Source organism: Schistocerca gregaria, chromosome 4, assembly GCF_023897955.1.
Source record: "Schistocerca gregaria isolate iqSchGreg1 chromosome 4, iqSchGreg1.2, whole genome shotgun sequence".
Classification (NCBI taxonomy): Eukaryota; Metazoa; Arthropoda; class Insecta; order Orthoptera; family Acrididae; genus Schistocerca; species Schistocerca gregaria.
Window position 1 is genome coordinate 436,763,288 of NC_064923.1, and position 24,607 is coordinate 436,787,894.

The 24,607-nt window shown below is 44.1% G+C and overlaps 1 protein-coding gene across 1 annotated transcript in view; it reads right to left on the reverse strand.

Annotated features, from left to right (window-relative positions):
- LOC126267764 (gustatory and odorant receptor 24-like) overlaps positions 1 to 24,607 on the reverse strand; it is a 135,046-nt gene that overhangs the window by 25,740 nt on the left and 84,699 nt on the right. Inside the window, exon 5 of the mRNA XM_049973068.1 lies at positions 6,593 to 6,658. Within this exon, the coding sequence (XP_049829025.1) occupies positions 6,593 to 6,658 (66 nt within the window). The remainder of the gene's footprint in view (positions 1 to 6,592; positions 6,659 to 24,607) is intronic.

Here is a 24,607-nt window from a genome sequence, read left to right on the forward strand (position 1 = left end):
TTGACTAGATGCACTGGAGTCGGCATAGCTGTACTACTCTCTTAGATTCTATTCATTACCTCTTCATGCTGGTAACGTAGGGTTTGTATACTGCCTAGACACAGCTATGGTTTCAGAAAATTTTTCACTCATATTTACGTCAACAGGAAAATGCTTAACTCTTTCTGCATGAGACACACAATTCATAATCTGAACGACACAAAAAAATTGCTTTTTATAGGTTTCAGGAGTATAGCCAAGGAAGCTTTTATTTTTTTAAAAAAACCTACTAGCAAATAATATTCTTATAATTTCATGAGACATTGATTCAGTGGTCAGCCATGGAGGATCAAAATCCTTCAAGAGCTATGCCCATCCGGATTGTGGAGACTTTCGTAATTTCATCCACTAGTTTCGCGCAGCAGTACTTACCGAAGACATGAACTTCCTGTGGACATCTACGACCCCGGCGAAACTTACAGATGGCTGATTTAGCTTCACAGCGTGCAGAAATTTATGTAACTGTAAAAAAGGAAATCCACAGTCAACTGAGATACTGTTTGATGTGAAACCAGCATAAAAACAACATAACACTATTTGTAGAAGGAAGAAAGAAAGAAAAATTACAAAAAATCTGGTAAATTTCTAATGAAAGCGTTAAATTACTTTTGTTAGAGTCACACTCACAACGTAGTACGAGGCATAAATATAAAGTTACATGCATCTCCCCGAAAAAAGTTACTTAATTAATTTTTTGCTTGTAAGCTGTTAAAGGGGTCCAAAAGAAAATGGTACAGTCAACATCCATTTTATTAGTGGGCAGAGCCATTTTGTTTCTGCTGCTCTAGCGGCGTGCTATGTTACTCTGGCGATGGGATTCAACTTGTACGAGGACTACAGGTGTGTAACCAAAATTAATCAGTACTTTATTTTTCCGACGTGACAACTAAAACTTAATACTCAAATTGCTGGTTCAACTAATTCTTTTCGCCTTCAAATTGTCCCAGACCATACGACAACTCTGTAACCGATGATGGGTGAAGGCGATCAATCAGAGATTAAATACGAACAGTGGAGCTGTCTGAATGAAATTGCAATCAGACGAAATTATTAGTAAGTATGCATCAGTGTTCTGTACAGAGAGTGTGACTTCCACAAAATTGACTTTATTTATGTATTTATTTATTTATTGTTTATTTAGCATGACCAGATTAGGACCTTAAGGCCTTTTCTTACATCTCACCGGGAACAACGCGTACCATACACGAACATTCACAACAATAATAATAATGATTAGAACTGCCACTAAAAATAATAAAAAAGGACATTAAGAATGGTATAGATTGGCTTAGCACATTTTAAACTGTGTTTAGCGCTATCAGAAGGGGAACAGAAAAAAAGAAAGAGGAGAAGACTGAAATGACAGTTAGGAGGGAACAGAATTCAAAAGAGAACTCAGTATACAAGGGGGAAAAGTTTATGTAAGAGGGGGGGGGGGGGGCGGATGTGGACAGAATGAGTTGCAGAGAAGTCTATGGAAGCGAGAGCTGTTGTGATTAAAAATGGATCAGCAATTTTCTTTTGAGGTTTAAAATTAATTTAATTGCTCTGGTGTTTTGAGGAAGATAGTTCCAAAGTCGGGTTACTGATACAGAAAATTATTTAAAGAACATGGCAGAATTATGTAACGGTACAGAAAAAATTTTATTTTGTTGATAGGGAGTATTTGTGCTATGTTGTTCAGGTAGTGGTATAAGAGATGAAGGTTAAAATAAGGGAGTATAATGATTGAGAAGACGATAGAGAAAACACCGAATATGATATTATCTACTCTTATCGGTACATAGCCATGATAGATGCCCGTAGGCAAGAGTGCTATGGTCGAAATATCGTTAGGTTACAAGTTTATCGTACACAAGCATTCACTGCCAATTCCAACCGGCGTGAGCTGTCGTAGGAAAGTCACTGGAGAACAGGATAACCGAATCAAGTATGGGGAGTATTAGAGGCACTGTGAGATCCTTTTTGAGCACGAAAGGGAAATCTTTTTTTTATATTTCTGTGGAGAATTAAGTGACGCTGTCACCCTGTTATAGACTGCAGTTCTTTATTCCGTCCAATTTAAGCCTCGGTCCCAATTTATACCCAAGTTCTTTGCAGAAGAACAGAAGGTTATTTCCGAGCAGTTTAGTATGGAAGAGATTCATTGAACTGATAGATGATAAGTCTTCTGTCAGCGACTAATATTACTTGTGTTTTATATGGGTTAAGTTTCAAATAAACGTTCTGTCCCCGCTCTGATAAGACGAGGAAATCAGCATTTACAAACTGGAGGGCTGTGCACAAGTTTGTTGAAATTGCGCTTAGGCATTCAGCATATGATATATGGAATGGGAGAGAATAGTTGCCACATGATTAACATATCACGAGAATAGAGGCCGACCCTTAAAAATGTAGGCCATTTACTTTCAGCTATAACTGAGAATATGGAAATTTTGTACATCGAACCTAATGGATGGAATACGGATATCTTTGGAAAACTGGAAATCCATAAACATAAATCTAAAAATTCGTCTTCAGTGATTACTGAGCAAACAGGGATTTTTCAGTATATTTCACGACCTGCTGACTACTTAGATTAATATCAGCTAGTTCTTGATCATCACCAATGATCACTCACACGTATTCCAATCACACTTCCACGTAAGATTCCCATTCTTTTTATCTTCCCCCCTTTTTACCCCTCCTCAAGTCTCATTAATCTTCTGTGATCGGGGCTCATTGCTTTAAAGATGTTTTATTGTTGGCCCTTACTGTTTGATTAAGTTTGGTATTTATTAACAGCATATAATCAGTAATTTTGAAATTTCTTGTGTTCTTTGTTTGCTTCTTCGTTTTTTTGTGATATCCTTGTCTGTTTCGTCAGGCATTCAGGCACTTTCCGGTAAAGTGGCACCATTACTGAAAGTTGTGCTCATATACAGTATTTTTTAGTTTACTCCTGTCAAGGTGTTCTGTTCTCCCTCAGCTCCTATCAGCTATGGCGTCTCTACTTTTCCATATTTTTGTACAATACTTCATTCCACGACGTGCAAGATGATTAATGGATTGGTCGATCCTTCGCTCCTTACTACTTGTATTTATGCTACAATAAAAGATAAAATTGTTGTATTCGTTTGTAAGCCTGCTACCTCTCTACAGGCACCTTAGCAAAACACACTAAGTCATTTCCATATAATTTTGATGATATCACATTTACTCTTAAGACTATTGCATATTTTGTACGTAACATAATTTTATTTTTTAAACATGTTTTACACTTTTTTACTTTGTTTTAATCATGTCTGTAATAAAATAAATTATCCTTCTTCACTGATGTTTTGTCCTCCTCCATTTCCACCCCCCCCCCCCCTCCCATTGTCCTTTCAGTTACATACAATGTATAGTTTTAGCAACATTACACAAGAAATGTCGTTTATGGTACATTTTTTGATTTCATTTTTGTTGCTTTGGTTCATCATACGTACCACCACTCTTTCACATCTTCCCTCTATCTTAAATTATATTTTTCTCGTGCATTCGCGCCACGATATGATACCACTACCGCCACCTAGCCGCCACTTCCTTATCCTGGGCGCTATGTCATGCTTTGTGCACTCAGTTACATTTTGGTATGTCTCTTATTCATATGATTCCATATTGGCTGTACGAATTTCATCTCCCTGACTTTGTATGCGTTTTTTGTACACACTTATTGTATTTTCTTATTTTGTCTTTAGCTACTATCACTGTACTACTCTCGATTTTTGTGACCTTTTCGAGATATCCTGATGATGAGTGTATTCGAAGTGAATAAAACAGTTGCCTTACACCTGGCGTCTATTAAATATTTATCCAGCGTCCATGTCAGCACTGTTCAACGTTTTAAATTACGTGGACATTATTGCGGATCACCTACATCGCCTCATGCGTTCTTCCAATGAGGCAACGGTACCTTCCATCACGATTTTTGGCCATGTCACAAGACCAGAATCTTGCTACAGTGGTTTTAAGAGCTTGCTAGTGAAGTCACATTGGTGTCTTACCATCCAAATTCGGTTGATGCGAACCCGATGTAACTTCTTTGGGATGCTATCGACAGTCCGCTCGGCGAGTACAAACGAGCGGCCCATAACGTAAGCGAATTGCGTTACCAGTGAATAAACATTTTGGTACTACATACCTCCGGAAAAGTACCAAAGGCTTGTGGGTTCTGTGCCACTCATAATTTCTGCTGTACAGCCGTCCAAGGATGTACCAAAGCGCTATTAAGTAGGTGGTTGAGATGTTTTGGCTCACCAGTGTAAATGTCCTTGTCACCTTCAAGGCATCCACAAGCCACACACTTATGCCAACGGTGTTACCATGTACTCTTGAAAATCTTATTCGCGTACATCTTTCAGTGACTATGACGAATTTCATTTAACTTCATCAGTGGTGTCGACCTTAACTAATTTTGGTTTCGAAAGGAAAACGTCACATTGAGTGAGAACTGGATAAAAGGGAGGCTGCTTGGGGACGGGCATATAATTTCGGTATAAATTTTCTTCGACGAAACTGACTGGGTGGGTGTATTGTCATGCTGAAAAAAACCGTAAGTTATTGTCACCGCTGTAGTCCCTTTTTGCGAATTCTTCAGTGCATTTTTTCAAATTTTCTTGCCTAATAACGATGATGATGATGACGACGATGATGGTTATTATGGTTTTAAAAGACCGTACTTAAATCGATAATTAATCCCTTAATCCTTTCTTAGTGTCGAATACTGAGGTACGAGACTTTTTTCTTCATATTAGTAATGCTATCATACGTATCGCACTGGGTACACGAATGGTTAATTTAACTAATAAAATTTAACCATCCATAAGGTAAGAACCAAGATAATTTTTTAAAAAACACGTAATTTGTATCTGTTGAGTCCAATATTAGGAGTAGAAGAGTATTTTATTATTTAAGTTAGATTCAGGAACAAAGAACGGATTGGACGGCACCTCGGGGCTAAAAAACGGTGAGAGGTCTTCCCACCTTCTCCCACACCTTAAGGCTACATCTGAAGATTCTGGCCTCAAACCTTGTCGTCAAAACCATCAATTCGTAGACAGTGTAGTACGACACCCGCTAGAATCTATGGTAGGTGGTTTCCTACATCCAAGTGACGTCTAATGTTTTGCATAGGTGTGCAGTCATTAGAGTATGTGGCGATGCGTTAGGGCTGCGCCACAGGCACACTGCAGTATAAATTCATGAATAAGTTTTGTAAGTACAATTATAATACGAAATGAGAGAAAATCTTCTCTTCTTGAGCTCCCCTGTGATGTCTGCCACACCAGTGTGGAATTTGCTATCGTCCGTAGTTTACTGAACTGTACAATATTTTGTCATCATTATTCCGATTTATTCTCGATACGGCGTAGCACGTGTGTCCTTACGTCAGCAGTTGGGATGCCTTGTGTTAATGTTGCCAACTCCATTGCTTCTTTGGCTAGCTTCTGCTTGGACTGTCTACGTGATTTGGCGGCCACAGGAAGACGTTGGGTACCCCTGGACTACGGAAGGCATAAAATTAATGGCTGTCTAGGATAACACATACCTATAGTCTGTAATGATTTTTGGGTCTGTATGAATGGATTTAATTCTAAAGTACAGACACTGCATTGTTTTGACGTAAAGCGTTGTTCTAGATTTCTTTCAAAGACGGATGCATGGCTAACTCGCTCCTTATCTTTGGAACGGACTTTAGAAACTTACCTAATAACAACAGTTGACTGCTTGATCTAAAGCCAAAACTTCTACATCCATAGTTCCACAGACGTCGAAGAAACCGCCACTGGGTCGAGACTGTCGTACCTTTCTAAGGAGAGGATATCCTTTGCCAATCCATTGGGGTGACTGGACCGTTATCTGATTACTATAGCCATACACCTGAAACTCTCTCCAGAGATGATCATGTAGTATTGCTCAAAGAGTTCATTTCAAGCCCACATTCGATGTCCCTGCTACTCTTTGATCGTTAAACGAGGAGTACACTTTGCTGCAGCTCCATGTATATCTAATTCTCGACTTAAAATCTTTTGGTATGGGCCAATTTCGATTCATTCCTGTTCTGTAAATTCTCTGCAGGATGACGATTCACGCGCAGCATTACGAATGTGAAGTCGAGGGTTACCTTCACTTGATTGACGATAATTGTTTAACTGCAAGAACTATTGTCAACAGTCCAGAGCAGCAAATCTGTAAGCAATCTTGAAACGTTCAGTGAATGTCTGTCCTAGATCCACAAAAAATCACTTTGCAACGTTGTTCCTACAAATTGCACACAGAAAAAATCGCCGCGAACACTGTACCATATTCCATTCAAACAGCTATAGCTCGGGAATTAAACAAACAGTAACTATATGTAACAATGAGGTTACTGGAGCGGCTGTGTGTATACAGAACCCGTCGTTCCCGAAAAAATCTGTGATTGTTCAAACAGACCTCGCAGTTTTTATGCTTTATGAGTCTCGGAGTTCTTAGTATAATTATGAGCAACAACAAATCGCTACATACAATGGTTATTTGAGATTCTACATACCTCATCACGAATGTTTTCGTCCCTAGCAATCAAATCATCAATTTCTTCGTCACAGAAGTCATTCATCTGGAACAAAAAGGAAACTAGGAAACAGACAATAAGGAAATCATTTTGTTATGAATATTACAGTTTAACTCATATGTTAAGACCACAAAAATTAAAACTACTTGTTCAAAGTAAGTAAGACAGGGAATATTGTTTATGAGGATCTCAGTGAAAAGTCCTTTATACTGTCAGACATGACGCCTTAGAAACTTCATCGACTGATCAAGAAACTGGTAAACAATTCGACTATGCTACATCCAGACCCGATACAGAGTAATAAAATTTCATTCTTTCATAGCCGAGCTGAAGATAGCTCAGCCGAAACCGGTTTCCTGAAAATGAAAAAAAGAGCCTTGGGCTGTGAAAAAAATAGCGAAAAGATCTTTCTTTCGTACTAGGTGCAAAGTATATTTAATTTATGAACCAGCTATTTGATGGTACTGCTTACCGCCGCGTCTACAGTACGATCAGTCGAGGGCACAGGGAAACGAAGTGTATGATAAATCTCATATAAGCAGCTATAGACAGATGGTTCCGTCATTCCGTGGAGTAGAGGTTAAGACGAGGAATTCATTGGATTACAGCATGATTGTGATGCAAAAGGATGTGCGCCGATTACATTTACGACTCAAAGTGTAGTACAGCATCCGAGTATTACAGCTCGCCTCTGTTGCTGTCTTAGCTGCAGGCAGTCTTCCGCGGACAGCCAAGTGATATGTGGGCCAGCCCGGCGTGGCGTTTGAGCAACCCATCATATGACTGTAGATTACCTGCCGCCGTAACACACTGACCCAGCTGCGCCTGTAATAACATTCCTTCAGTATCGTGCATTCGCCCAAAGCCGTGGCAGTCACTGGTTGAATGTACGGGTGAGCTACTGTGGCTTCATCGAGCTGACAAGACGACTTATCGTTAGCAAGATAATCAGTACCGCTAGCGGCCGCTATGTGCGTTGTGCTGTGGACGTCAGAGCCTGACTACCAGCCACGGTTAACTCTTGACTCTTTGATATCGAAGTACTGTAGACAAGGCATCAAGTTATAAAGCATATTCCTCTTTTGTAAGCGTTCTAGACCCTGTGTATAATGTGGTGCTGTAGAACCCATACTACTGCTTCCCACACACGCTACTCAACCCATAACACAGGAGCCAAATATAGCTCCACTACAATACGGCACTCGAGAACACTGAATGCCCGTAATGAACCCTAGCACTATCTTGCTCTACATCTACATATATACTCCGCTAGCCACCAAGCGGTGTGTGGCGGAGGGCACAATGCGCGCCACAGTAATACACTACTGGTCATTAAAATTGCTACACCAAGAAGAAATGCAGATGATAAACGGGTATTCATTGGACAAATATATTATACTGGAACTGATGTATGATTACATTTTCACGCAATTTGGGTCCAGAGATCCTGAGAAATAAGTACCCAGAACAATCACCTCTGGCCCTAAGAACGGCCTTCATACGCCTGGGTATCGAGTCAAACAGAGCTTGGGATGGCGTGTACAGGTACAGCTACCCACGAAGCTTCAACACGATATCACAGTTCATCAAGAGTAGTGATTGGCGTATTCTGACGAGCCAGTTGCTCGGCCACCATTGACCAGATGTTTTCAATTGGTGAGAGACCTGGAGAAGTGCCGTCAATGCGAACAAGAGGTGACCGAGCTGTGTAACCAATGGCACCCCATACCATCACTCTGGGTGATACGCCAGTATGGCGATGACGAGTACACGCTTCCAATGCTGTAAACAGAACCTGGATTCATCCGAAAAAATGACATTTTGCCACTCGTGCTCCCAGGTTCGTCGTTGAGTACACCATCGCAGGCGCTGCTGTCTGTGATGCAGCGTCAAGGGTAACCGCAGCCATGGTCTCCGAGCTGATAGTCCATGCTGCTGCAAACGTCCTCAAACTGTTCGTGCAGATGCTTGTTGTCTTGGAAACGTCCCCATCTGTTGATTCAGGGATCGAGACGTGGCTGCGCGATCCGTTACAGCCATGCGGTTAAGATTCCTGTCATCTCGACTGCTAGTGATACGAGGCCGTTGGGATCCAGCACGGGGTTCCGCATTACCCTCCTGAACCCACCGATTCCATATTCTGCTAACACTCATTGGATCTCGACCAACGCGAGCAGCAATGTCGCGATACGATAAACCGCAATCGCGATAGGCTACAATCCGACATTTATGAAAGTCGGAAACGTGATGGTACGCATTTCTCCTCATTACACGAGGTATCACAACAACGTTTCACCAGGCAACGCCGGTCAACTGCTGTTTGTGTATGAGAAATCGGTCGGAAAATTTCCTCATGTCAGCACGTTGTAGGTGTCGCGACCGGCGCCAACCTTGTGTGAATGCTCTGAAAAGCTAATCATTTGCATGTCACAGCATCTTCTTTCTGTCGGTTAAATTTCGCCTCTGTAGTACGTCATCTTCGTGGTGTAGCAATTTTAATCGTCAGTAGTATATTTCCCCCTCTCTATTCCACTCGCGGATCGCGAGAGGGAAAACGACTTTCTGAACGTTTCAGTACGAGGTCTAGTTTCCCTTAACTTTGAATGTTGATCATTACGTGATTTGAAAGTTGGTGTTAATAATTGCTGCTCTACATCCTCTGGGAAGATTGGATTTCGGAATTTAGTGAGCAGCCCCTTCCGTTTAGCGCGCCGTCTATCTGCAAGAGTGTCCCACTTCACACTTTCAATGAAATTTGTAACGCTCTCACGATGGCTAAATGTACCAGTCACGAATCTTGCCGCTCTTCTTTGGACCTTCTCAATCTCTTGAATCAGACCCAACTGGTACGGGTCCCATACAAATGAACAATACTCTAAGATTGGATGAACTAAAGTATTGTAAGCAATTTCCTTTCTTGAAGGACTGCATCGCTTCAGGATTCTATCAATAAACGCCTTGCCCGTTACTTGTGTAATCTCATCATTCCATTTGAGATCATTTCGAATACTCACACCTAGATACTGCTTCCAAAGACTGGGCATTTATTTTGGACTCGCTATTCTTACAGGTCCAAGTGAAGGTCTCCGAAATTTGCATCATTTTGGGCCAAATGATTATGATGACTACCCTCATACATTTCCGTAACCAGTGGAACACATGGTCCCGCTCAGAGTTTGGGAATTATGTTTGGTGATTCTCTATTCATTGTTCCTATAAATTCACTGGCGGGAAAAAATTAGTGCGTCTGGAAAGACATCAGTTTTGATCCGCGGACGGTATATGGCACGTTGTGGATATAAGATGTACTGATAAACGTTTCAACTTCATCTGCCAACATACAGCTTAGTGGCAGAGTTACCAGAGTGCCATCTCTGTCTACTCTTAAAATAGAGAATGCTCGAAGCCATGAGGCTTAGTGTGGTGCAAGCGCGTGCAGCAAGCAGCACCAATGCCACTGAGATACACTCGTGCATGCTACACGCAACTAAGAGAGTTTGAAGGGGGTCTAATTGCGGCGTTCCGTGTGACGGGATGGTCCTTCCGGAAAACTGCCACACAAGTTAGGGGTGGTGCGACATTTGTGCAACGATGCAGATATCAGTGGTCATGTGAACATTTCATGCCCGTATGCTAGGTTCTGGACGTCCAAGCAGCACGGACGCCCGCCACTATCGTCGTATTGTAAGGGCGGCTATGGCAGATCTTACAGCTACCACAACACAGAAAAAAAATTGTTCAAATGGCTCTGTGCACTATGGGACTTAACATCTATGGTCATCAGTCCCCTAGAACTTAGAACTACTTAAACCTAACTAACCTAAGGACACCACACAGCACCCAGCCATCACGAGGCAGAGAAAATCCCTGACACCGCCGGGATTCGAACCCGGGAACCCGGGCGCGGGAAGTGAGAACGCTACCGCACGACCACGAGATGCGGGCCCACAACACAGATAAAAGGGCTTGTGAGCCCAGACGTGTCGGCACAAACTGTTGCAAAGTGGTTATTAACAGTGGGACTAAGGGCACGCACACCTCTAGCCTGTTTTCCAGTCATGCCACATCATCGACGTGCACGGCTTGACTGATATCGTCAGAGGATCACTTGGAATGGCGCGCAGTGTGAGCCGTGGCTGGCTCATGCTATGCGTTGGATTAAACCTCGGTTACAGTTCTGTGTTTAGTCTCCCGCGGTTTTCGCGATTGTGCTGTTGTCCTCTCTCTCTCTGCGAGTGACAGCAAGCGGTGTGTATCGATATTTGCACCTTGTACTATTTTTGCCTGGCGCTTATACACTCCTGGAAATGGAAAAAAGAACAAATTGACACCGGTGTGTCAGACCCACCATACTTGCTCCGGACACTGCGAGAGGGCTGTACAAGCAATGATCACACGCACGGCACAGCGGACACACCAGGAACCGCGGTGTTGGCCGTCGAATGGCGCTAGCTGCGCAGCATTTGTGCACCGCCGCCGTCAGTGTCAGCCAGTTTGCCGTGGCTTACGGAGCTCCATCGCAGTCTTTAACACTGGTAGCATGCCGCGACAGAGTGGACGTGAACCGTATGTGCAGTGGACGGACTTTGAGCGAGGGCGTATAGTGGGCATGCGCGAGGCCGGGTGGACGTACCGCCGAATTGCTCAACACGTGGGGCGTGAGGTCGCCACAGTACATCGATGTTGTCGCCAGTAGTCGGCGGAAGGTGCACGGGCCCGTCGACCTGGGACCGGACCGCAGCGACGCACGGATGCACGCCAAGACCGTAGGATCCTACGCAGTGCCGTAGGGGACCGCGCCGCCACTTCCCAGCAAATTAGGGACACTGTTGCTCCTGGGGTATCGGCGAGGACCATTCGCAACCGTCTCCATGAAGCTTGGCTACGGTCCCGCACACCGTTAGGCCGTCTTCCGCTCACGCCCCAGCATCGTGCAGCCCGCCTCCAGTGGTGTCACGATAGGCGTGAATGGAGGGACGAATGGAGACGTGTCGTCTTCAGCGATGAGAGTCGCTTCTGCCTTGGTGCCAATGATGGTCGTATGCGTGTTTGGCGCCGTGCAGGTGAGCGCCACAATCAGGACTGCATAGGACCGAGGCACACAGGGCCAACACCCGGCATCATGGTGTGGGGAGCGATCTCCTACACTGGCCGTACACCTCTGGTGATCGTCGAGGGGACACTGAATAGTGCACGGTACATCCAAACCGTCATCGAACCCATCGTTCTACCATTCCTAGACCGGCAAGGGAACTTGCTGTTCCAACAGGACAATGCACGTCCGCATGTATCCCGTGCCACCCAACGTGCTCTAGAAGGTGTAAGTCAACTACCCTGGCCAGCAAGATCTCCGCATCTGTCCCCCATTGAGCATGTTTGGGACTGGATGAAGCGTCGTCTCACGCGGTCTGCACGTCCAGCACGAACGCTGGTCCAACTGAGGCGCCAGGTGGAAATGGCATGGCAAGCCGTTCCACAGGACTACATCCAGCATCTCTACGATCGTCTCCATGGGAGAATAGCAGCCTGCATTGCTGCGAAAGCTGGATATACACTGTACTAGTGCCGACATTGTGCATGCTGTGTTGCCTGTGTCTATGTGCCTGTGGTTCTGTCAGTGTGATCATGTGATGTATCTGACCCCAGGAATGAGTCAATAAAGTTTCCCCTTCCTGGGACAATGAATTCACGTTGTTCTTATTTCAATTTCCAGGGCTGTAGTTTCCGGCTGCGCTGTGTGCGAGGGGTTGGTCGGTTGGCATGGAGCAACGAGGAAGTCTCCGCGGCGCGTGGTTTGGTCGAGGCCGCTGGCGGCGTCCACGCGCGCTCGGAGTGTGTGGTGCTGTTCCCACTGCTACGAAGTCCGTGTCTCACTGATCCTGGACACGAAATTTGAGTTTTAACTTAATCTACCAGCAAGTCACGACTGTTCACATTGTGTCGTTTCGAGTTAGTTCGTGCGGTTCTGGGCACTACAGTCTGGAACCGCGAGACCGCTACTGTCGCAGGTTCGAATCCTGCCTCGGGCATGAATGTGTGTGATGTCCTTAGATTAGTTAGGTTTAAGTAGTTGTTAGTTCTAGGGGGCTGATGACCTCAGAAGTTGAGTCCCATAGTGCTCAGAGCAATTTGAACCATTTTTTGGAGTTAGTTGTCGGCTGTTGGGACATTCCCCCGAGCAACAACACGTGTTTTCAGGTTGGCATATTTTAGCCACCCTTCGGTGGACTTTAACTGTGCTTGGTTATTTTGAATTGAAGTGCACCAGCGGAATTTTCTGCCTTGTGACCGTTAACGTTCCGGTTACCTTCCCTGGCCGTTGGCGTAAATTCAGGCAGTGTAGTTTCCTCGTCGTGTTGTCGCTATACAGCACGGTGTGTAGTTTGACAGCGCAATGTATAATCACTTGTGGCCGCCAATACCTTCTACGTTGTTCCATTGAACTCCCTGTTGTGTGCTGGTCTGGTGGAGCGGAAGTTATCTTGTCGGTGGCTTAGTTGACTGTCTGTCGGTTGGATTGTCGTCGCATCGAGAATGATTGGGCCGACTGCCTGTCTCACTTAAGCGAGCGTTAGTGTTTGAATTCTAGGCCGACCCCCGGAAACTTCAGAGCGCCGTTGGGTGTACTGCCTTTTTTTATTTGCTCTTGTTGTTTGTATTCAGATGACTTCTAGTCGATTTTTAAATTTTGTTTTGCCCTCAAGGCGTAAGATTGTTTGAGCCTTAATCCTAAATTAAATAACTGTTTTAAAGTAATGCCTTTGGCCTTTTAAAAATTTATTTTGGTTTGAATCTTAAGTGATGGGCCTTCAGCCAATTTTTAAGTTAAAGTTGTTTTGCTCTTAAGCTGGCAGATTGTTTAGCCCTTCACCCTAATTGATAGGGTTTAAGGTAGGGCCCTCTGCCTTTTACATTTCTGATTTTTGTTTGAGTCTTAAGTTACTGGTTTTCAGCCGATTTTAAATTTAAGTGGTCTTGCCCTTAAGGCATGAGATAGTGTGGCGCATTCAGTCAGTAATTAAAGTTCCAAAAATTAATCCTGTGTTGTTTTTTAATTTTCTTGGCTCTTGTAATATTTGGTCAAATAAATAAAGTTGTATGTTCGAGTGTAACCGTCAGCCGCTTATTCTGGGTCCTTTCCACAATTTAAACTACCTGTCCTGTCCTGCGAGTTTAGCACGGCGTCTCACAGTGGTCTTCGGCGAAGAAAGTAGATTCTGCCCTCATGCAAGTGGTGCTCGTTGCGGATACGACGTAGATACAGTGAGTACTGTCTCGCAGAGAGCGTTCGTCCGAAACATACTTGCGCCAGTCCAGGCCTTATGGTCTGGGATGCGATAGGCTGCAACTATCGTTCACTTTTGGTGTTTCTGGAAGTGATGCTAACCAGCACTCGGTACGTGCAGAATGTTGTTAGACCTGTTTTTTGCCGTTCTTGCAACAGAAAGACGATGTGTTGTTCCAACAAGATAATGCTTGCCCATACAAATACTACCCATGAAACTCAACGAGCTCCGCAGGACTGGCAGCAGTTTTCCTGGCTAGCATGATCTCCGGACTTGCCTGTAATCGAGCAGATGTGGGATATGATGGGGCGAGAAGTGACTCGTGAGCCAATAACTCATACAATCTATGAGGACAAGTTGAACAGCCGTGGCATAACATATCTCAGGACAGTATCCGCCATCTGTACGATCGACTAGATACCAGTGGATGCCCCTGGGGGCTACACTACATACCAACATGGATGTTTCAGCGTGCTTTGATACCTGATACCTTGAAACCGCTTGTGCTATTCGCCTGTAAATGTAATCATTTCACATGTTTCATATGCACTGGTGTATGGATAAATCTTGAGTGAAATGGAAACCTCTAACAGGGTGTATTAATGTTTTTCATGCAATATATTTACACTACTGGCCATTAAAATTGCTACAGCAAGAAGAAATCCAGATGATAAACGCATATTCATTGGACAAATATATTATACTAGAACTACCATGTGACTACATTTTCACGCAGTACCCAGAACAACTACCTCTGGCCCTAATAACGGCCTTCATACGCCTGGGCATTGAGTCAAACAGAGCTTCAACACGATACCACAGTTCATCAAGAGTAGTGACTGGCGTATTGTGGCGAGCCAGTTGCTCGGCCACCATTTACCAGACGTTTTCAGTTGGTGAGAGATCTGGAGAATGTGCTGGTCAGGGCAGCAGTCGAACATTTTCTGTATCCAGAGAGGCCCGTACACGACCTGCAACATGCGGTCATGCATTATCCTGCTGAAATGTAGGGTTTCGCAGGGATCGAATGAAGGGTAGAGCAACGGGTCGTAACACATTTGAAATGTAATGTCCGCAATTCAAAGTGCAGTCAATGCGAACAAGAGGTGACCGAGACGAGTAACCAATGGCACTTCATACCATCACGCAGGGTGGTACGCCAGTATGCCGATGACGAATACACGCTTCCAATGTGCGTTCACCGCGATGTTGCCAAACACGGATGCGACTATCATGATTCTGTAAACAGCACCTGGATTCATCCGAAAAAATGACGTTTTGCCATTCATGCACCCAGGTTCGTCGTTGAGTACACCATCGCAGGCGCTCCTGTGTGTAATGCAGCGTCAAGGGTAACCGCAGCCATGGTCTCCGAGCTGATAGTCCACGCTGCTGTAAACGTCGTCTAACTGTTCGTGCAGATGGTTGTTATTTTGCAATCGTCCCCATCTGTTGACGCAGGGATCGAGACGTGGATGCACGATCCGTTACAGCCATGCAGATAAGATGCCTGTCATCTCGATTGCTAGTGATACGAGGCCGCTGGGATCCAGCAGGGCTTTCCGTATTATCCTCCTGAACCCACCGGTTCCATATTCTACTAACACTCATTGGATCTCGACCAACGCGAGCAGCAATATCGCGATACGATATACCGCAATCGCGATGGGCTACAAACCGACCCTTATCAAAGTCGGAAACGTGATGGTACTTATTTATCCTTCTTACACGAGGCACCACAACAACGTTTCACCAGGCAACGCTGGTTAACTGCTGTTTGTGTATGAGAAATCGGTTGGAAACTTTCCTCATGTCAGTACGTTGTAGGTGTCGCCACTGGCGCCAACCTTGTGTGAATGCTCTGAAACGCTAATCATTTGCATATCACAGCATCTTCTTCCTGTCGGTTAAATTTCGCGCCTGTAGCACGTCATCTTCGTGGTGTTCAAAAATGGTTCAAATGGCTGTGAGCACTATGGGACTCAACATCTGTGGTCACCAGTCCCCTAGAACTTAGAACTACTTAAAGCTAACTAACCTAAGGCCATCACACACATCCATGCCCGAGGCAGGATTCGAACCTGCAACAGTAGCGGTCACGTGGTTCCAGACTGAAGCGCTTAGAACCTGACGGCCACACCGGCCGCCTCTTCGTGGTGTAGCAATTTTAATGGCCAGTAGTGTAATTTAAACTTGGGGAAATCACTTCGTAACTTGCACGAGATTATGTGAGACTGAGCAATGCTTTAGGTCAGAACAAAATTTATAACTGTCATTATATCAGAATTTGTCGAAAAATTAGTAATATTATTTTAGGAGATCACAGAAGACGTTCTGAAATTCCAGTCACATTTTAATACTGAGTAATCACACAAGACACTGACTTCTGACAAAAAAACTGATGTATAGGAGGATCTGATATAATTCGTGCAACGGCTGATGATTGATAACAGAAGCAACAACACTTGGCAGTCTTCGAGGATTTTCAACTAAATTCTGGACACTCCAAACTTCCAGTCGCAAGTTGTGTTCATTGTTGGTGGATTCCACTGTTTACATTATTTTCAATACAGCATTAAATCCAGTGCTGCAGTAAGAAACTGAGACCCACTGTATCACAATGACAGAAGACGAGAAAGCAGTAAAGTCCTTAAGGACGATTTACAGTGGTGTGCGATGTACTGGTAGCTAGAGAAAAGGAAATGTTGAGTCAACCTAACATGAAAGTGAAGGGGAGAACACTTCGATGGCTACGACATGTGGATAGCATAGCTGAACACCTTCGAGCCTAAACTGTAATGGTGATATGGCTTCATGGAACACGTCCCTTGACAGGCCACGCAAGACATGGTCGACAAAGTCACACAGAAATGGTTTGGTTACGTCAGGCTTTGTAAGACTGATGCCTGATATTCAAGTTATAGTTTCTCATTACGTTCTTCAATATAGTCTCCACAATTCTCAGAAACCGAGTTGGTTTTCCGATCATCTTTACTTTTTCACTCGGTCGCGTAGCTCAATTTGCACCTGTTCTGCGCTGTTCCAGGAAAAGGAACAATTAAGTGCATCTATAGATGTTTCCACTTTGGGAATTACTCTGGTAACCTAGAGTTTTTTTAGTTACGAATTTTTTATTGTGTGGGTGACAGATCTTCTGTATCTTCTTCTTCTTCTTCTCCTATATCGTCGCCTTGTCCCACGTCACGTAGGGTCGGCGTTGCTCTTCTGGATCCTTCTCCTCCATAGTACTCTATCCATTGCCTCTTCCTTCTTCCATCCTTTCTCCCTTAGGTCCCCGGATATCTTACCCTTGCACCTCATCTTCGGTCTTCCTCTCCTTCTCGCTCCTTCAATCTTTATATGACCCGTGCGGAGTTGCTAGTATCCCATCGGGCGCGTCCCCGGGTGGCAAATAGGGGAACGCTCACCAGATATGGTGGGTACTGGGGAAATAAAATACCCAGGGCCGACCAAAACTAGCACGCCTCTGCCCCTCTAACAAGGGAAGGGGGTTCGTGGCAGGAAAAGCATCCAGCTGTAAAAACATTGCCAAAACAAGAGGAATGATGGATGCTTCTCAAGTGTGGATGACAGATATTGTTGGTAAAGAGTGGCCCCACTTCTGGTAATTGACGCTTCTTTGTTCATCTTTCTGTGCAAGTTGTCTGCCAAGGATATCCATACAAAACACTTAAAATACACCAACGCATCGCAGACACTTACCGAGTGAGGAGGCGCAGTCGTTATCACGCTAGGCTCGCATTCTGGAGGACCGCGGTTCACATCCGCGTCCGGCCGCCCTGGTTTAAGTTTTCCATGATTTCCTTAAATCGCTTCAGCCACAAGCGCAGCTGACTTCCTTCCCCATCCTTCCCTCATCCGATGACCTCGCTGTTTGGTCCCTTCCCCCGAATCAACCAACCATCAACCACAGACACTTGTGAATGCGGAATAATCGTCACCCTGGACCACGTCGTGTGGGAGTGTGCCAATATACTAGATGTTACTGACCAGGACAGCAAAGTCTTTGTCAATACACAAGTCTGTAGCATGTTAATGTGGAATGAGGAGCTATGGCACAAGATGAACTAGCTGGCAGCTAGTTACGAATTGCAAGTCTATATGGCCGACAGACATTCAAGAAGGAAGACAAGAAGAAGCCACGGGAAGGACACAGAAGCATTTCCTGAGACCATGACAGCTCTCTCTCTCAATCTCTACATTTCGCATTGCACGACAGCATAGACCCCGTGAACCACGAGTTGTGCTTCAGTGCATCAGGGACTAAGAATCACAACAAAATGAGGAAACCAAATTTTGCTTCAGACACTAAGTACTATAATGTTGTGTAGTATTGTGTAGTGTAGCGTAGTTTATAATTATAAACTACAAATTCTGTGATGTAGCAGTCCGACATAGTACAGTGGAACAGTAGCATCTGCCCACTGGATTATGAATCAGCATATCCCTGTGCACCAGATGGCCAAAGGATGGTACGTTGATTTTTTAGTGGCTCTAAGCACTATGGGACTTAACATCTGAGGTCATCAGTCCCTTAGACTTAGAACTGCTTAAACTTAACAAACCTAAGGACATCACACACTTCCATGCCCGAGGCAGGATTCGAACCTGCGACCGTAGCAGCAGCGCAGTTCCGGACTGAAGCGCCTAGAACCGCTCGGCTACAGCGGCCGGCGATCTTTTAATGTATCGCTCTGTGCACAGTAGTGCACAGTACTAAAATATTCCAAAAAGCTGCGCACGAAAATGCCGTTTTTCAGGGGTCATACCTCAGGTTCTATTGATCACAGAGATAACGGTTCCAGTGTTTTTGGTAGTACTTGGCGTAGTGACAATTTTTATACCTATTGGAAGAACGGGCCCATTGTAGCTATCCTATAGTATAGAGTTCCTGAGGAAACTTTCCATTTCTGGTAAATCGTCGAACAGTATCTTCTCAAGATGATGTTTTCGGATAACTTCAAAACTTCTATTTCATTAACAGTTACGGACTTCCAGAAGCTCAAAGTTAGCGAACTTCCACAGAAAACAAAAAAATTTATTTTTAGCCATTTTTGCAATTAAATGACTAACCAGAGTAAGTGGCTCAAATTATAGCTACACACTCTTTAGAAGTTTATTTAAGAACTAAATTTTCTCGTTTTCTGAAATCTTCACCCTTTATCAAGGAACACACGAAACACCATTAGTTTTGTGTAGCAAAAGTACCTGTTGTGGTGATGGTCACTTCTATAATTTCTATTCGTGGCAACTCATAGAACTTTTTACCATAATTCTTCAGATGATGTTCCCGTGGAACTTTGAACCATTTTTCGATCTTATTATCCGTTACCGATATTCAGATGTTCAAAGTTACCATACTTACGCGCTTAAAATATGCGCGTAATATCTGGTCTGAGGTGAAAATGCAGTTTTAATAAATATAGTGAACACATGGAAAGCGTTTTGTGATCATCTCAAAAGTTCTGAGGTCAGGAAGCCCTGTTTTTAGTCAGCCGTTTTACGGCAATAAACCTTTATAACGCGCTCTTTGTATAATGGGCAGTCCATATTTCTACAGGCTGTCTTGATCTAGAGGTTATTCGATAGTGCCACCTGACGGCATACAGACCTTACAAAAAATTATTTGATCATACGAAATTCTTTGTAAATGGAGATCAAACACCGTGTTTTCCTGTATACTTTAGGTGTAGCCAAAAATGTTGTGCATTTTTATGTAAAGTAGTGTAAGGTGAACTTGCATTGAATGAGAGACGATTTTGTGTTAACCTTATATTATGTATACTTATTTGTTGTTCGTGTGTGTCAAACCATATAAGTGCGTCGAGGTATATACATAAACTGCCAAAACTTTACTGACCTGTGAAACAGGAATGGGGAACCAGGGGCCTGAACCCTCATTCCGCCTTTCTCACCAATAATTTTGGCACGTAACGTACTCACGCTTTCCTGTACTGAAAGAAAATAGTAGAGAGACAGTGGCGGTGAAAAAGAGAAGAGATAGTTCCAATGGAAGAGTAAGAGAGAGGAGACAGTGATGGTGCGAGAGAGAGAGAGCGCGAGTGAAAGTAACAGAGGTGGACGAAGGCATTAACAGTGGGAACCAGAGAAAGACGAGGTAGTTGTGGTCGGTGAGAGATAGTTGCAATAAAATAGGAAGAGAGATCTATGGAGATAATAGCAGTGGGAGCAACAACGTGAGAATAAGAGGAAATGAAAAAGATAATGGTTCAAATGGCTCTGAGCACTATGCGACTTAACTTCTGAGGTCATCAGTCGCCTAGAACTTAGAACTAATTAAACCTAACTAACCTAAGGACATCGGACACATCCATGCCCGAGGCAGGGTTCGAACCTGCGACCGTAGCGGTCGCTCGGTTCCAGACTGTAGCGCCTAGAACCGCACACCCACTCCGGCCGGCATGAAAAAGATAAAAGAGTGGAGACCATACACTGGCTTGGGGAGTCTAGGTGTAGCCCCGTCCCCCATCCCAGACCGGCGAACTTTAACAAGAACAATTTGCCCAGTTTCCCCCATACCCTTCACCCATGTCGTAAGATTTCCAGTTTCGAGGTCAAAACCCCAAACAAACCAGCCCTAAGGACATGTGTGGAGAGGAGAGTATGGTGGTTGCAGAGAAAGACATCAGACTGTAAATGAGTAAGAAAGAGACAGGGGCAATGGGAGACAGAAAATAATGGGAAAGACAATGGCTGTAGAACAAAAAGACAGTAGAGGTGGCAGAGAAGGAGACAGTGGTAAGGAAGAACGAGACAAATGGAAGAAGGTAGTAACAGTGGGAGAGACAGGCGAAAGTCCCAGTGGGAAGAAAAGAAGACAGTGGGAGAGAGACATACAGACAGTGGTCGTAAGAGGAAGACGCTGAATGCAAAGACTCCCTACAAACAGATGCTGGGTAAAAGGACGTAGAATGTTCGGTGTTAAAAGAGCGAAAATATCCTAGCATGCCCAATGTGTTTGGTGAGGAAGGTGGAATGAAAAGCGAGGCATCTAGTTCCCCACTTTTCAGAGTCTTTTCGAGAGAAGCATTTTCGCTTCTTCGGGCTCCGACAGGAGTATTTTTCTGCTCATATAATTCTTTTCTTTTCTCAAATACCATTCTGATCCGTTATACTTCGAAAGTCTGTGTTAAAATATCATGTGGTACACGGAAATGTACTACCTCATATGCAAAAGACTTATTCTTGTATCTAAACTCCTGGAAATGGAAAAAAAGAGCACATTGACACCGGTGTGTCAGACCCACCATACTTGCTCCGGACACTGCGAGAGGGCTGTACAAGCAATGATCACACGCACGGCACAGCGGACACACCAGGAACCGCAGTGTTGGCCGTCGAATGGCGCAAGCTGCGCAGCATTTGTGCACCGCCGCCGTCAGTGTCAGCCAGTTTGCCGAGGCTTACGGAGCTCCATCGCAGTCTTTAACACTGGTAGCATGCCGCGACAGCGTGGACGTGAACCGTATGTGCAGCTGACGGACTTTGAGCGAGGGCGTATAGTAGGCATGCGGGAGGCCGGTTGGACGTACCGCCGAATTGATCAACACGTGGGGCGTGAGGTCTCCACAGTACATCGATGTTGTCGCCAGTGGTCGGCGGAAGGTGCACGTGCCCGTCGACCTGGGACCGGACCGCAGCGACGCACGGATGCACGCCAAGACCGTAGGATCCTACGCAGTGCCGTAGGGGACCGCACCGCCACTTCCCGGCAAATTAGGGACACTGTTGCTCCTGGGGTATCGGCGAGGACCATTCGCAACCGTCTCCATGAAGCTGGGCTACGGTCCCGCACACCGTTTGGCCGTCTTCCGCTCACGCCCCAACATCGTGCAGCCCGCCTCCAGTGGTGTCGCGACAGGCGTGAATGGAGGGACGAATGGAGACGTGTCGTCTTCAGCGATGAGAGTCGCTTCTGCCTTGGTGCCAATGATGGTCGTATGCGTGTTTGGCGCCGTGCAGGTAAGCGCCACAATCAGGACTGCATACGACCGAGGCACACAGGGCCAACACCCGGCATCATGGTGTGGGGAGCGATCTCCTACACTGGCCGTACACCTCTGGTGATCGTCGAGGGGACACTGAATAGTGCACGGTACATCCAAACCGTCATCGAACCCATCGTTCTACCATTCCTAGACCGGCAAGGGAACTTGCTGTTCCAACAGGACAATGCACGTCCGCATGTATCCCGTGCCACCCAACGTGCTCTAGAAGGTGTAAGTCAACTACCCTGGCCAGCAAGATCTCCGGATCTGTCCCCCATTGCGCATGTTTGGGACTGGATGAAGCGTCGTCTTACGCGGTCTGCACGTCCAGCACGAACGCTGGTCCAACTGGGGCGCCAGGTGGAAATGGCATGGCAAGTCGTTCCACAGGACTACATCCAGCATCTCTACGATCGTCTCCATGGGAGAATAGCAGCCTGCATTGCTGCGAAAGGTGGATATACACTGTACTAGTGCCGACATTGTGCATGCTCTGTTGCCTGTGTCTATGTGCCTGTGGTTCTGTCAGTGTGATCATGTGATGTATCTGACCCCAGGAATGTGTCAATAAAGTTTCCCCTTCCTGGGACAATGAATTCACGGTGTTCTTATTTCAATTTCCAGGAGTGTAGATAACAGACTAAAAGAAAATAACAGATAAATAAATAAATAAATAATGTCTGTGATGGGTTCTATTACAGTATTTGTCACAGTATTTGTCATAGTATGGAAAGATCATTACTTGTATGACTTTTGACTGAGCAAAGCCCTTTTTGAAGTTTGAAAGTTGTATCTCTCTCGCAATGAACAGCAATTTCAATTACCACGCAAAGTCACTAACACACGTTCCATCAAAAGTGACAGTTAGATAAAAGAACGTTTGACCTTAACTTAGAACATATATCAGTAACGCTGCAATTTACAACCATTCCTGATTCTATCTGGCTGTCAAAAAGTGGGAAACTCATTGCTTAGAAATGTAATATTGTTAAGATTGTTTGTAGGACGACTTTCACCGCAGAGTATATCACTAGTCGACAATCCATTTGTTGTCCAGGTTTATTTTTCACGTTCACACGATCACCATAGACAGTATTAGACGAACGAGAAATTGTTCTACAGTCCACTCTCAATTATCAAATTACTTAAAATTTTTTGTGTGATCCAAGGAAGATCGTTGAAGATATAGTATATTCCATTTTCATATGACGAAATTTTCATTCAGTGTAGAAATGGTTGGAACTTCGATCTCGGGTACATATAGCAGAGAAATAGTTACTGCATATTTACTTTTTTAATTTTTAATTGTTTCGTCGAAGAGAGAGAAGCAATCAATTAAAATAATTTGGACCCATTGACTTCGCCAAACGAGATGATTACATCTTTATATACACACTGGAAGAGGTAGACCTATTACAGCGTTTTATTCAGAAGCTGATAGAGACAAAATACATTATTATGACGAATTCAAAGAGCAAAGAAGTCTTTTCTACAGTTTTCCTGGGTAGAAACTATACCATCTGCCGCGTGGAGAATAAAAGGTAAGTTGCATTGTTATTCAAATCTTCATCTAACAATCCGTGCACAAGATTATGTGAGAGTTTTGCTTGGTGACACTCAGATACAATTCACATTGATTGATTATATCTCTGCTGTGCAAAGGTGTTTCAAACTGAATTTCAGCGATAATTGACAATTCTGACAGGGGTTCTGTTTGAAGAGGTATGCAGTTCAAAGTTTGTAAATAACTCCAATTCAGTACCTGGGCACAATATTTAAATTGCAATGGCAACCAAGATATACTTAGTTTCTTTTATTATGTGGTGTATGCTTTCCTCAAATACAAAAGGATTTTTTAGAATTAGGCTCTTATTAATTGCCATTGTAGATTCTCTTATGGGGTTGTTTTTTATTAAATTCATCTTGATATTGAGACTCTAGCAGTAGCCACATGTAATATTGCAATCAACGAAAAATCGGATCATTGTAAGAGATCGAAATTAATTATAACGAAAAAAATTATGTTTGACCGCGATCTTTAAAGTTTAGCCGTTTGATACCCATGCTAGAAAAAACCTTTTGTATTTTACCACAAATAAAATCTTCAGCAATATACGTCCATGCTGCTTTTGTGTGTTTTCTCGACTCATCTACACATCTGTCACTAGATCTTCGACCCAATCTCTTCTTGTCTTTTGGAACGACTGTCAGCATTGACTCTAATTTCTCTAATTCTCCCATCGTATGTATCAGCATGTCGTATGTTGGTTCAGCCTTCTCAGAATACTGGGTGAGGGTGCACAGTAGTTAGCATTCTGAACTCTCACTAATGAAGATTGTGGTTAAAATGTCTGTTCACCCATCCACATTTAGGTACCTGTGATTTTCCTGAAACACTCCAGGCAAATGCTGGGATGGATGCTTGGAAAGAGCACAACCTGTTTCCTTCTCCATTCTTGAAATTTCCCAAGTTTGTGTTCTGTCTCTAATGATGCTAATCTCTCTCTTTTCCGCTTCTTGGGATGTATGGTTTCGGAATTTTAATATTGAATCTCTCCTTGATACTCAATATCTTCTCGTAGTATCTGAAGCTGGACACTAATTCACCTCATGGCCATCCTGTTTTTGTCTTCAGCTGTATTAAATACAAAAACCAATCAGCTGATTTTATGACTTAA